This window comes from Rhinolophus hipposideros (genome assembly GCF_964194185.1).
Source record: "Rhinolophus hipposideros genome assembly, chromosome: 20".
NCBI lineage: Eukaryota > Metazoa > Chordata > Mammalia > Chiroptera > Rhinolophidae > Rhinolophus > Rhinolophus hipposideros.
The window spans coordinates 24,824,610-24,838,901 of NC_138066.1; the positions used below are offsets into that span (position 1 = coordinate 24,824,610).

Sequence of the window (14,292 nt, forward strand, 5' to 3'; positions counted from 1 at the left end):
AAGACATGAATATATTTTAATTAAACAAAAAAAAAAGCCAGGACAGAGGACGGAAAAGAGAAAGAGAAGTGACAGAGAAAAGACCCTGAAGAGGCAGAAAGGGATGCGATTCAAAACCTGATGAGAGGGTTTAGCCTTGGAAAGGAGGAGGTACACTGTGAGTGTAGAGAAGGAAGTAAAGACGGGGGCAAGATGCAGATTAACAGAGTACTGGGGTAGGGATTAGAACAGGAAGTCAAAGGGAATCACATCTGACAGCCTCAAACAAGGAAGAGGCAGTCTGCTGAAAGGAGTAGAGGGAGTGACAGTAAAAGCTCTGACACTTGTAGAGAATGGAAAGAGTTGTCTAGGGACAAGTTGAAAAATGGCTGGTGAGTACTAAGGGTCTAAGTGAGTTGGGGACTAGGATTTTGTTCCAGCAGCAATCTACAAATTTGTGCAATTTCTGCAAGTAATGCTCACTCAATAGCTGAAATACGGGGGTGGGGGGGGGAATGCATTAACAACTAAACTGATTAAGATTAGAACTTTCATTAGCAATGAGGTTAGCTAGTACTGAAGTGGCATATCATAATGAGGCTGAATTCAAAATAAAGTAAAATAAGAAAAGGGCTAAGAACTTGAGCAAAAAAACCAGAAAAGTCAAAGGACTAAAAGATTTAGGGCCAAAGACCAGGCATTATGGGAATAAAGAAGTGAGAAAGTTATTTTTCTATTTTAGCCCAATATTTCAGAGGTGGAGGATATAGCCATGGGAAATGGAAAGGAGCTGGTAAAATGGAAAGGAGGACAAAGCTGATGGAACTGAAATCATCAAGGAATTAGAAAGCTAGACTACTGATTAGTTATGGAATACAAAGACAGTGAAGACATCCAGGGAAACAAGACTTGGGAGTGGGGGAAATAAAAAAGATTGTTTTTTATTAAATAAAAAGGCGAGAGAGTGATATATGCTTAAACCTCAAAGTAGAAAAGGTTTTGACCATAAGGTAGAAAAAGCAATTTTAAAAATAAACTTATCAGTTCTTCCCTTGAATTGTACAGTAAGCAGAGTGAGAGGCAAAGACCACACTTGTTTCAAATGCTAAATCCTAGTATCTAGCATACTGCCTGCCACATTGCAGGTTCTCACTTGGTTCAGCAAAAGAAGGAATGAAAGAAGTATGACCCATCTGTGAGCTACAACCCTTTGGGCAAAGTTTCTAAAATTTACAGTGCAGGCCAAACTAATGCCATGGGCAATAGTAATTTGCTTCCAGAGTACATTTTTTTGCAACTGGTAGGGTAGAGAGATACTTGTTAGAAACAGTCTTTTCCTCAGCATTCCACTATGAGCAAATACCCAAATGGGACCATTCCCATAAGGAGTAAACAAACCCCGGACAACTGATAAATCCAGACAGACTGTCCAGATACAAACAATTCATTTAAGAAAAGGGGACACCTGGTTCTACTCTGATTTCATCTTCAAGGCTGGAAAGAGGTATATTCTTACCTCATAGGTAAGGAGGGTTAGTACTCTCTGCTTCTAGGACAAAAAAATCAGAAGGAAGAAACTCAAAGGGAACAAACAGTCATCTCACCTAGGGATTTAGGAATTAAAACCCTGGACTAAACACTAGCAACCTCTTTACTTTCATTATTTTTGCTGTGAGCTTTTCTTTTTTAGGGACAGCAAGAAAAGAATGGGACAGTATCTGATTCTCTAGTCTGGCTTTTGGGGAAAGAACAACCCTTAAAGTGGGAAGGAGTGGTAACTAAATAAAAGGAGAGGCAAGCAAGCTAGGTCTTAGATGCGTGGGTCCAAAAAGGAGGCCTGACATTTAGCAGTAATTAAGTCTATGGATTTCCCAATACACCAGACCCACCCACCAACAGTGGAAAAAAACAACACCTTCTTTTCATTATAGATACCTGTGCCAGGAACATACTTCACTCAATATACAATTATGACTCATTATGGTCAGCCCTGATTGTCAGGCATAAACAAGCAACATATTAAAAGGAACAGACTACTTTAAGAATCTTGATCAGTACTTCTTTCAACATCTCTAGAACAGCATTATTATAGTGTCTCCAATTCTATATATAACACATGGTTTACAAATTAAAAATCAATCTCAAATGATTCCAATGGAAAAGCCAGATAGCAGATTAATCCTGACTTGCTGATATTTGATGTTTAGAATGCCTAAATTGATGTTCAGAGTGATATTCAGAATACCTAAATTGCTTCTTTAAAACAATCACAAATAAAGTGTGGTCATAGTATTTGTTCCTCAGCTTTTAAATTAAGAAGTTATTTATACTTAAGTAAAAATCAAGAAGGACCAAAGTATTAGAGACCCCATGATTTTTAAAAAGTCATTTGATTATCTTTTAATATAGTTTTCTACTAATACTTGTTTTAAGACACTGTGATCTTTTTAGAAATCAATCCTAAACAAAGACAAGAAACCAAACACACATAATCCATCTTCAATAAATCTAGGAAGCATGCATAACCCCACACTTCAGAAAGCAAGGACAGAGTGGGATAAAGCAATAGTATATGACTTACAGTGGGGTATGATCAAAACTAAGTGCTTGCAAAGAGGAATAACTCAAAAGAAGTTGATTCCATCTACAGAACCCTCGCTGAGTTCAAAAATTAGAAGCAAAAATAAAAAGAAAGAAAGGGGAAAAAATTTAGTCATCGGGACTGCAGAAGGCACAAGGTGGAGGACTAAAAATGGAGGTTAGCTAAATCTGTATAAGGAACATACACACTAGTAAGGTTCCCATTCTCACACTAACCAGCCAGGGAACTACCACTGGGAGACATGTACTCTCCTGAAGAAAAAAAAAAAGGAGTGAGAGCTCAGATACAAAGTGTAAGGCTAAAGTAAACAGACTTCAGTGAAAATCTGGGTGTTGAAAGGTACGATGTTCTTCTCCTCTCTCATCTAGCTCCGGGATGCTTTTCTAGGCAAAGCAATAGAGGATCTTTCTCAGCACCAGCTTATCCATACCAGAAAAAAGACCTATACACTTATATCTGGAGGTTCTCAGGCAATGGCCAGGTAACCACATGACTGCCCTATAAAGAAGCCTACACACATAAAATTTCTGATCAGGTTTTCAGAGTTCCACTCTTAAATATGTCAATGAGGTACATCAGAAATCTAAAGAAGGCCTCTGGACATGGAAGAAAAAGACTAAATCAAAGTCAAAGAAAATAGGAACTTAGAAGAGACACAATGCATGGAACAACAGAACATTTCAAAGAATTATAATTAAAACCCTCAGAGGGACAAGAAAAGGTACTGTATTTCTAAAATAGGTTGCTATAAAAAGAGAAAAAAAAAGAGCTCTGGGGAACCACAAATATGATATCTAACAATCAGTAAAGGGATTAGAAAACAAATTTCTAGAAAAATTTCAGAAAGTAAACAAAAAGACAAGAAAGTGGACAAATGGAAATGAAGAAAATAGATGATCAGTCCAGGATGTCCAACGTCCAATTAACTGCAATTTCAAGACAAGAAAATAGTAGAGGGATAAATTACCAGAGATTATAAGAAAATTTCCTAGAGCAGAAGGACTGAAACTTTTAAGACTGAAAGAGTAAAAATAAACAAAACAATGAGCATCAAAGCAAGACACATCACTGTAAAAATTTAGATCAGAAATAAAAAGAAAATCTTAAGTATCTTCCAAGAAATACAGATCTATAAAAGACTAGGAAACAGAATGGCAAGGGACTCTCAACAGAAACACTCAAAGCTAGATGAAAATGGAGCAAATTCATGAGAGATAATTATTTTCAATTTCCAAACCTCACCCAATCAAATAAGAAAGAAGGTGTAAGGAAATTTTCACATATGCAGTATTTCAAAAAAAATTTACCTTTATGCATCCTTTCTCAGGAAGCCACTAGTAGATGATCACCAAAACACAGGAACAAGGACATAAACTAAGAAAAAGGAAGATATGGGATCCAGGAAACAACAGATACAACAGTGAAGGAGCTAAGAGGATACAAAGGATTGTGGTAAAGACAGCTATGCCTAGAGAGCTATCAGTACAGAAGGTTCCTATAGGATGTCTCTAGAAAGGTAAATGAACTGATCAATTATCTAGTAAGTGGGAACAAAGAACACTGGCCTGAAAAGTATTCTACAGAGCTGTTGTAAAGTATGGGAAGACAATAGTAGATTCAATGAAAACAAAGCAAAGTGCAAAGACTGGAAAAAGGGAGGAAGGAGTAAAAGAGAGTAAAACACGAAGTCAATACATAATTCTAAAACTGCTGAATTAAGTGATAGCAGAATGTGCTTATTACTTAGAAACATGGAGACCAAGAGCTAAAAGAGTTCCCTCAGAGGAGAGTTGAAAGAGCACTCCTTTCCACCCTCACGAAACAGAAATAAATAGGAATAATAATAATCAACATACCTCACATTCTAAGGGGACTTATAATTGCGTTAGAAACATTCTTTTTTTTTTTTACTAAAATTTTAGGCCAAAATGTGATTTTATAGCAATTGAAAATATAGCTTGGGGAGGAAAGAGGAGGGAAGGAATCACCTTTTTAAGCACCTTCATGGCAAATATTTTCCCAGTATTTGCTCCTGTTACTTTTCGTACTTGAAAAACCTGTATAAAAAATAAAAGTGTGTGTTATTAAAGGCTGCACTATGCTAATCTCACTTCCTTAATTAACAAATGCACAGTAGTTTATATTCTTATAAAAACTAGTACCAAGAAGGGTTGTGTGCAAAAATGAGGGGTTAAAAGAGTAGACTATATTAAAGATTTAGTAGTGAAATGTTACACAACATGGGGACTTTCCTATTTGGTCTGCTGACATCTGGTGGCAAAGTTGGGCAATGACCGTCTAATGATGAGCACTCAGTGTTACTTTATACATAAAATCCAAGTTTGCTTAGAAAAAGCTATAATCAGTGTTCCCAGAAGCATACCAATATTTAAAAATATTATAAAATATTTCACAAATTTCTTCCAAGGATGCCACTGTTCCTGCTTCACGGAAAACTGTTTACTAATAGTTGACAGGAATTACCATTTACCTATCCTTAAAATGGTTAGCTATAAAACATTTTCATGCAACAGCTAATATATGGGAGACTCAAAGTGCATGTGTTACACATTCAAGATGATTAGAACATATAAGAATGTGTCCTTAAGCCTAAGTATAAACTACAAATACCATGCTTTGCAAAAATTAACACTAAACAAAAGGATAAATAGTTCTCAAATTTAATCCTAACTAAAATGTTATCCAAATTCTGTCTTTTGATAGAGAAAGGCTAGGTGTAAATTTTCTTGGGCAGAACACACAAAGATGAGATCTTCAATTAAAAGCCTTGGGCAAAACTATGAAACTAAGACATTCTATTCATTTTTCTTCTCCCCTCTTATATTCTTCAACTTCCCTAACTCTATTGTACTAGATACTGCAAGTAAAAAAAAAGCCAACTCAGATAAAGGTCTCACTAACAGATAACTTAACATGCTATGTCTCTTGAAAATAAGGAGTAGTTTGTTCGTTTTTTAAGAGGATACCTATAGAGGGTACCATTTAACCAAAGGAAGAAATGAATGCTCTAATAACAGACTCTGCCTAAAACAGTTGTCTATTTATTTATTCAACAAATATTGACTGAGTGTCTATTATGTGTCAGGCTTTTAAGGATATGGTGGTAGGAAGAGAATTACAGGGTAAATGATCATATCCTTTATAGACAGCTAGCAAACAGATTGAAGAGGAATGCTGAAACCAGGGTATAAAAATCAATCTACCCAAGACAGACAACGGCTCTCATTTCAAAAGTACTTCCTACCTTTCCATAGCCCCCTTTACCAAGTACCCGAAGTAGCTCAAAACATTCTGGTCTGATTTTTTCTGGCCCTCTGTTCACACTAGTTTCTGAGATTTCAAATTTCTCACAATGTTCCATGCCACTGGGGAGAAAAGCAAAACCAAAAGTAAATTTGCAAAAAGTTAAATTACTTTCAGCATATTGTTAGAAAAAGGAGAATGAGGAAAGTAATCCAATTTAGTATAAGGAAAAAAGTACACGATAGTAGATTTAGCAGTACCTGTTCTCTAAGTAAACTAATGATTCAATGACATGGCAGGTCAAGATTAGGGTGGCTTTATAAATTGTTTACTTATCTGATCGTTTATATAATGTTATCGATTACTTATTTTTGTAAGTATCACATACTTCCAAACTAAGATAAATTAGAAATTTATGAAGTTGACAAAGGAAAAAAGTCTTCAGTTATTCAAATTTAGTTCATTCAAAATGTCTACAAGATTAGGTATTATCCAGCCTTGTCTGGTAACTTCAGCAAAAACCCTGGAAGCTATCTAAAAATATCCAATTAGTACAAGTCTTTATGCTACAAAAATTCTTGCTAACAAAATATATTCACACATCCTTCCGTATCTGCTATGAGCTTGATTTGAAGACTCCAAAAAGGGTGGCAATTTTGTCTGTCACTTAAATGCTTTCTATATGTGATCTTCTCAGTCTCCCTCCAAACCAAGGGCTGGAATACAGAGCAGATTCATCACCATACTCACCTAATGGATCTTGCCTAAAATGACAAGATTGCACAAACCTGTTTGAATGGCATATTATAAACAAAACAGGAACCACTTTAACTTTTGGGGACATTTCTAAAATTTTTATTTTTCAGTAAAAGAAGGTGGTTCTCTATGTTAAACTAGTAAAAATTCCTAACCCACTCAGATTCATAGTCAGTATACTCTGAATTTGAACGAATATCTTTTTCTCAAAATCCATACATGATCGCTGGGTATGTTATTATATTGGTACCAAACTCAATAAACCAAATCTCTAGATATGAGAGATTAAAGATGACTAGATATTTAAGAACAGGTTATCGGAATCACATGATGGCTACGAACTGGAGCTGATAACCTACTTGTAAGAAAGACAGCACAATGAAATCTTTTCATATAAACTTACAGTTCATATGGTCCAACTCCCCCATGGTCCATGCTTTCATTTAACTGACTCTGAAAAATATGTTAAAGTTTTTAAGATAAATAATCTCATAAATACAAAATAAAAATGTTTAATGCTTCACCCCATTACTAAAGAATAAATGAAATAAACCAGATTAAAAATTCTCTTTATACTTTAATACTTTAATAACAGGCAAATGTCATGATAAACAAAATAAGGTACACAAAAGAATACTACGGGGATTTCACTTTTAATTTTACGTGACAACTAAACTACAGACACTGCTCATCAACGATCTACAAATAAAACCAGGTGATTTTTCCTTTAAAAATTACATTTATTCAAAAAATATATTTGTGTATTATGACACTGAAGGTACTATAATATATTCTACGTATAACTTACTAAATCCAATGATTTATATAAAGTATTATTCTGACACACAAGACTAACATAATACTTTAAGCCTTATGTAATTACAACCTAACTAAGCCTGAGGTAATGACAACCAGTCCAAGATATTATAGTGTATAATGTGGTTGATCAAAGCAAAATAAGAAAGAAACGCTCTCAAATTGTTGGGAGTCACGTTGGTCAAGCATTTATTCTGACCATAGTATAAATGGATGCAAAATTTAATTAACCTTCTATACACCAGCAATGAACAATTCAAAAATGAAATTAACTCCATTCACAACAGTATCAATAAGAATACTCAGAAAAAATTTAACAAAAGAAATTCAAAACTTGTACACTTGATAACTATAAAATATTGCCGAAAGAAATTAAAAAAGAGCTAAAAGACATTCCATGTTTATGGATCAGATGACTTAATATTAAGATGGCAATACTAACCAAACTGGTCTACAGATTCAACTCAATCCTATCCAAATCCCAGGTTCCTTTCTCGCAGAAATTGACAAGCTGATCCTAAAATTCATATAGAAAAGCAAGGGACCCATAATAGCAAAAACAATCTTGAAAAAGGAGAACAAAGTTGGAGGACACTTTCTAATTTCAAAATGTACTACAAAGCAGGAGCAATCAAGATGGTATGGTATTGGCATAGCACAGATAATATATATAATCAATTTAATAGAACTGAGAGCCCAGAAATAAATCCTTACACTTACGGTCAACTGATTTTTTCACAAAGATGCCAAGAAAATTCAATGGGAAAGAAAATAATCAAATAATCTTTCAACAAACGGTGCTGGGACAACTAGATATCCACATACAAAAAAATTACTTTGGACGGACCCTTACTTCACCACACACAAAAATATATCACAGACCTAAATATAAGAGTTAAAATATAAAATTCTTAGAAGAAACCTAGGAGGGAGTAAATCTTCATGATCTTCGGGTAGACAAACATTTCTTAAGACATATCACCCAAGGTACAAACGACTTAAGGAAAAAAAAAATCAATAAATTGAACTTATTCAAAATTTAAAACTTGTACTTCAAAAGACACCATCAAGAAAGTGAAAAGAAAACCAAAGAATACAAATATATAAAGAACTTCTACAAGTCAATAATAAAAATACAGGTAACACAATTTTTAAAAAATGGGTTGGGATCTGAATAGGTATAGCTCCAGAGGATATACAAATGGCCAGTAAGCACATGAAAAGATGTTTAACATCATTAACCATTATGAAAATGCAAACCAAAACCACACCAAGATACTACTTCATATCCACTGGGATAGCTGTAATTAAAAAAACAGAAAAATAACAAGTTTGGCAAGAATGTAGATAAATTGGAACCCTCATACACTGCAGACAGGAATGTAAAATGGCACAACCACTTTGGAAAACAGTTTCTCCAAAAATGTAAACACAGACTTATGATCCAGCAAATCTACTCTAAGGTATCTACCCAAGAGAGATGAAAATACGAGTATATATGTTCCACAAAGACATGGGCACAAATCGTCACAGAAGCATTATTATTCACAACAGCCAAAAACTGGAAACAATTCAAATGAATATCAATCAACTGGTGCACTGCTCAACTGTGGTGATCCATACAGTAAAATATCATTTGGCCATAAAAAGGAATAAAGAACTGATACATTCTGCAACATAGATCATCCTCCAAAACATATGTTAAGTGAAAGAAGCCAGACATAAAAGGCCACATATTGTATGATTCCATTTACATGGAATGTCCAGAAACTGCAAGTGTATAGAGATGGAAAGTAGACTGGTGGCTGCCTAGGGCTAAGGGTGGCAATGAGGAATGATTGTAAATGGGCCCAAAGTTTCTTTTTTAGGGTGACAGAAATGTTCTAAAATTAAATTGTGGTGATGGCTGTACAACTTTATAAATATACTAAAAGTCACTGAATTGTAAAAATAATAGTAACTTGGCAGCAAAAATTGTTATATTAATATTTAAAAATATAGCTTTAAAATGATTATTGTTGAATACAGTCTGATTATGAACTTTCAACTTATACAAAAGAATATTGCTAATTGAAAATAGGCTCTATAAAATTAGAATTGTTTAAGTTTTTACTGAAAATTTTCGAATTCAAAAGTATGTAAGTGAACACATCTCTCTTCAAAGGGACCAATACACAGTCAAGATACACAAAGAAAACTGATAGGATTCTTCTGAATGTTCAACTGCCCAAAACAACACAAGTTTTAGTCATAACTTGCTCAAGGTGTGAGCAAGTTAAGATGACATCTAACACCAGGGATGTACGTTTTAGACTGAAGCTTAAGGATGGGGCAGTATCAAGGAAAAAAAAATTCTCAGTTTCACCTTGATACAGTTTCTTGGGGGTGGTGTAGCGGTGATTATGGCTAAAGGTTTTATTGTCTCTGACATTTCATAAAATCACCTATGAGGCATCACTTTAAAGACAAAAGACTAACTTCTCTCAGCTATAATAAAACTGGTATTATATAATTGTTTCTTTAATGTTAGTTTCATTTAATTCTAAATTAAAGGCTACAAAGTACTTAATACTGAACCAAGACTTTGAAGCTACCTAGAAATACATGCCCCATGGCTGTGTTTCACTTCCAGAGCTGGCCAGGCCTATGTTACCGCCTGCATCTGTGTTTATAACTTCCTACCGTTACCTTCTAGAGCAGAAGCATTTGAGGCACAATTCTTTTCTGCTACTCAAAGTTACTTTTAGGAAAGTCTCACACCAGAAGCAATAAACTAACATATAATACATACTGACAACTCTTTTTCACAGGAATCTCTTTTTTTCAGATTTTTTTCTGTTGCCTTAAACTTAATGTACCAACCAATACTTTTTTTGTATGCCACTATGGCTGACAAAGTGGAATTCTCCTCATCTAAGGTACAAGATACAGTGTTTCAAACTAACCCACCAGAATGAATATTTGCAGAGTTAAATTAAAAATTAATAAATTAATAAATTAAATTAAAATTGCTTATAAATTTAAGTTAATGCGCCTCAAATCCCAATAAAAGAGCACATTTTATAAAAAAATTAAATAAATTGTTACAGAATGGGTGAAATATTCTTAACCCAAATATTAATTAAATCTTATACCCACTTGCCTGTCTGTTCAGACATTTCCTTATAAGATTAAGTAATTCAGATGAATTGGGATAAAGGGGTAAACCTGCCCAAAATCTTGGGCTACTTCAAAATGCTTTGTGGTAAGTATTTAAGCACTGATAATGAGATTTTTTTCTATAACTCTTCATAATCATGAATATTTGAATACATACTGTCTATAGAACACTTTGTTTTTCAGAGCACTAAAATTTTTTTATACTTTTCGCTCAATAAAAATCTGATACCCCAATCTAAAATTCGTGCAGTAAACTCACAACTATTTCAAATTTTGAATTAGGAGAGTAAAAATTGAGGATTTTTAATATTGCATTTCAATTTTCTATTACTCTTTTAACTTATGGCTCCACAGAAAGCAGAGGTTTCCAACACTTTCAAAATCTAATGAAAATCTCTAGAAAAAAACTTTCCCTTAGTTTCAATTCACTGTCCCCAAATTATACCATCACCAGTGAAAACAAAAAACAAAAACAGACCCCCCAACACACACACAGACAGACACACACACACACACACACACACACACACACACACACCCTCGTATCCATTGGTTTTTAATAGTCCTCAGGTATTCAATCAGGGTCTTTTTTTGTAGTTAAGTAGCAGACATTCAACTTTAAATTACTCTCCTCATCTTTTACTCACTGAAGAATTAACTATGCTATGTAAATACATATTACTTACTAATACAGATTGACTCAGTGTAGGCATATATCTCTAAATAGGACCAATGATTTAATTTTTAAAAAATGATACAAAACTCTAAAAGTGCAGCCCTTCTAGTATAACTGCATTTATTAAGTCTCTAGGCATAGAGGAGAGTAAACTTGAATGATTGGTTCCTTGGCAATGAGTAGCACTGACAAGCTTTATTTCCAAGAACTAGCTAACTGCTTAATATGCCATGATATTTTGGAGCACTGTATACATTTTATCTAATGCAGTCATCATTTTACAGAGAAAAAGTGTCAGAGATTAAGCAATTTATTCTAGGTCACATCGTCTGTGAGCATAGCTGGAAGGATCTGAATTCACTTTGACACACCACAAAGAGGTACATTATGAACAAGACTAATAAATGCAATGAAAAAGCTGTACAGTGAAGCTTGTTGAATTGAGTCACAAGACACTACCACCAGTTACCTATGTGGCCTTGGGCAATCATCTCTCTGGCCTATGCCTCAGTTTCCTTACTATAAAACGAAGAAGGGAGGCTACTCTGATATGTACCAATGTTTTAAAAAGTTTGCATCAAACTAAAGATTATAAATTCACAAGCAGCCAGAATATTACTTATATAATTATAAATTCACAAAAGCCCGATCTTCCAAAAATCTAAACTCTCATTTTTTCAGAATGTTACAATTTTATTTTAGAGGAATCTGGATGTCACTTAATCTCCTTGGGTGGCCAGCCCAATCCCACTCCAACTCTTTTCCACCTTGAGGCACCTCTTAGAATAACACACTCAAAAGAAACATTTTCAACACCAAAAGCACTGCTAAAATATAATTTGCCAAAAGCTCTTCCTCAAAATCCTCTTCAATTACCTTTGCTCTTTCCCCAAAGTTCCTCTCCCTAGAATAGTGGCCACATTTCTTTCTCTTTCCTATTTCCATCAATTTTTCTGGCCTCCTCTTCCATACCCTCACAATCCTATTTGTTTGTACCCAGCAAAACAAATGGCCAGGAGTAGGCCCAAACCCTACGAGGTTCCAGTTCATAACAGGAATCTTAATACGGTATTTTACTTCCAACTCCTTTAACTTCAACTGATGAACCCACGGCCTGGAAATTCTATCAGTTCACCTAATGAAGATTTTATAAAGCATCCTTCCTATCAAGTTTTCTCCCCTGCCCTGCTTCAAAGCCACTGCCATATGGAGCCAATATAATTGATGAGAGGATTATATATGTAATGAAAGCAATCCCATTTTGTTTCCAATTGTAATTAGTGTATCACATGTTCAATTAAGAGGGAAACTGGAATTCCATATGCAAACATATTAAAAAATACACATCTCAATACCCACCTTCCAAACTGTGTAATTTTGATTTAGACTCATTTGATTATGAAAAGAATAACTATTTTAGCCCAGTTAGTTTCTTCAAGTTTTCAAAGTTCTGTATACATAGCATCTCAATCTTTTGTCAACAAGCAGGGCACAACTTATTTGCCAGAGGAAGAAAAATGAGTGAGGAAAAGAAAGGGAAGCCCCTTATGTAGTTAGAACAAACATCTTACATCAGTCATCAACCCATGTGTACTCATCTAGACAATGGAATTTAGACTCTAAATTACCATGAGATTATACATGATCAATTGCCCAGAATTAGTTATTTTGTATAACAACACCATTCTTTAACTCAGGTGTAATTTGTGATTTTTCAATAAATTTATCTTGAAATACGAGTGATAGTCAAGCTACTAAGACAGCAAAGGTGAAACCAAGCTATGCATTAGGAAAAACAATTCTAAACTTAGCACCCTAAATTAAAGCAAGGAAAGCCCTCACACCACCATTCACAAGTCTCGGTTCAAGCAATTTATTTTGGGCAAGCCAAATCACAGCTGTCAACGCTGGTTTTTTTCCACCCCCAAATTACAGAAAGTATTTTGAAAAAATGTAGACATCTTCAACTGGGGGAAATGTAAGTTACAAACACCGTGTGTCGTTATAAATGCGTTTTTTAAAAAGTCACACGGAAGGGGGTTTAAAAAAAAAAGCAAACAAACAAACCCTGGAAGATGCAGCAGAGCCCCCTTGCTCCCGAAATAAAACTCCTGGTGGCTGTAACAGCAGAGGCAGCGCTACTCCCGACAGAAGTTTTCAGCTGTCACTTCTAACAGCTGAGCGCTTCCTAGGAGAGAAGCGACAGGCCGAGAAGAGAGGTGGTTGTGGGAGGTCTGAAGATTTAATGCTTGAAATCTTACACTCGGAGGGAAACCCTTCCGCACTTCACCTGCACTTACGGGACACCCAGCAAGCGCAGTCCCCCTCCCCCAACACACGCTACACCACTCACGGCCCGCCACACTCAAGTCGAACAGCTGGAGAAATCGACCACGCGCCCTTTTGCGTTCGCTCCACAGACTGCTCCGGGCTGCGCTGATCTAGAGCTAGGGGCGCGACCTGCACCTGCGAGCCCCGCAGCGGCCTCACACCTAGGGCCAGGTCCGCCCCGCCCGCTCCCCTGCCTCGGGCCGCGCGGCGCTTCAGCTCCTCCTGGCGACTACTCGCACCCCCTGGGTCTCTGCGCTCTCGGACGCGCCCGACTTCCAGGGCCCGCGCCGCCGCCCCAGCCCTGTCACCTCGGGCCCCCCGGGACCTCGGGCCTCACCCCCTCCTCCAGCTCATCCTCAGAGCCCGCGTCCTCTGGCTGGTCCAGGTCTATGTCAAACACTCCTGCCATGTCCTCAGCTTCCCTGTCTCGGAAGTCCGGCGCTGGGTAAAAGCCGTCCCGCCTCCGTCGTCGCCTCATGGGCCCGGACCCGCCGCAGCCACTGCCGCCGCTGCCGCCATCACCGGCTGCTTAGGCTCAGTGCGTCTGCGCCTAGGCCTTAGACTTGCTCCTCAAATTCAGCGCTAGAGCATGCGTACAGGGTTCTTTGAAGCCGAACTGTGGGCAATGAACATGCGTAGAACTATCCCTAAGAGCCAGGTAAGGGCAGAAACATGCGCAGAACCCCAGCCGAAGCCGCTCTTGGAATCT

At 36.5% G+C, this 14,292-nt stretch overlaps 1 protein-coding gene across 6 annotated transcripts in view; it reads right to left on the bottom strand.

The window, feature by feature from the left end:
• The window catches only part of RPS6KB1 (ribosomal protein S6 kinase B1), a 120,700-nt gene extending 106,536 nt beyond the window's left edge, over window positions 1–14,164 (bottom strand). For 4 of the 6 annotated variants that reach the window (XM_081028988.1, XM_081028990.1, XM_081028986.1 and 1 more), the window contains exons 1-4: window positions 13,921–14,164; window positions 7,005–7,054; window positions 5,847–5,967; window positions 4,570–4,638 (exon numbers count right to left, since the gene is read on the bottom strand). In XM_081028988.1, coding sequence (XP_080885114.1) covers window positions 4,570–4,638; window positions 5,847–5,967; window positions 7,005–7,054; window positions 13,921–14,061 — 381 coding nt within the window. In that variant the 5' untranslated portion in view covers window positions 14,062–14,164. Of the gene's footprint in view, window positions 1–4,569; window positions 4,639–5,846; window positions 5,968–7,004; window positions 7,055–13,319; window positions 13,441–13,920 lie in introns of those variants that run through there. The other 2 variants (XR_013991977.1, XM_081028989.1) reach the window with 2 other exon arrangements.
• Window positions 14,165–14,292: the final 128 nt, after the last annotated feature.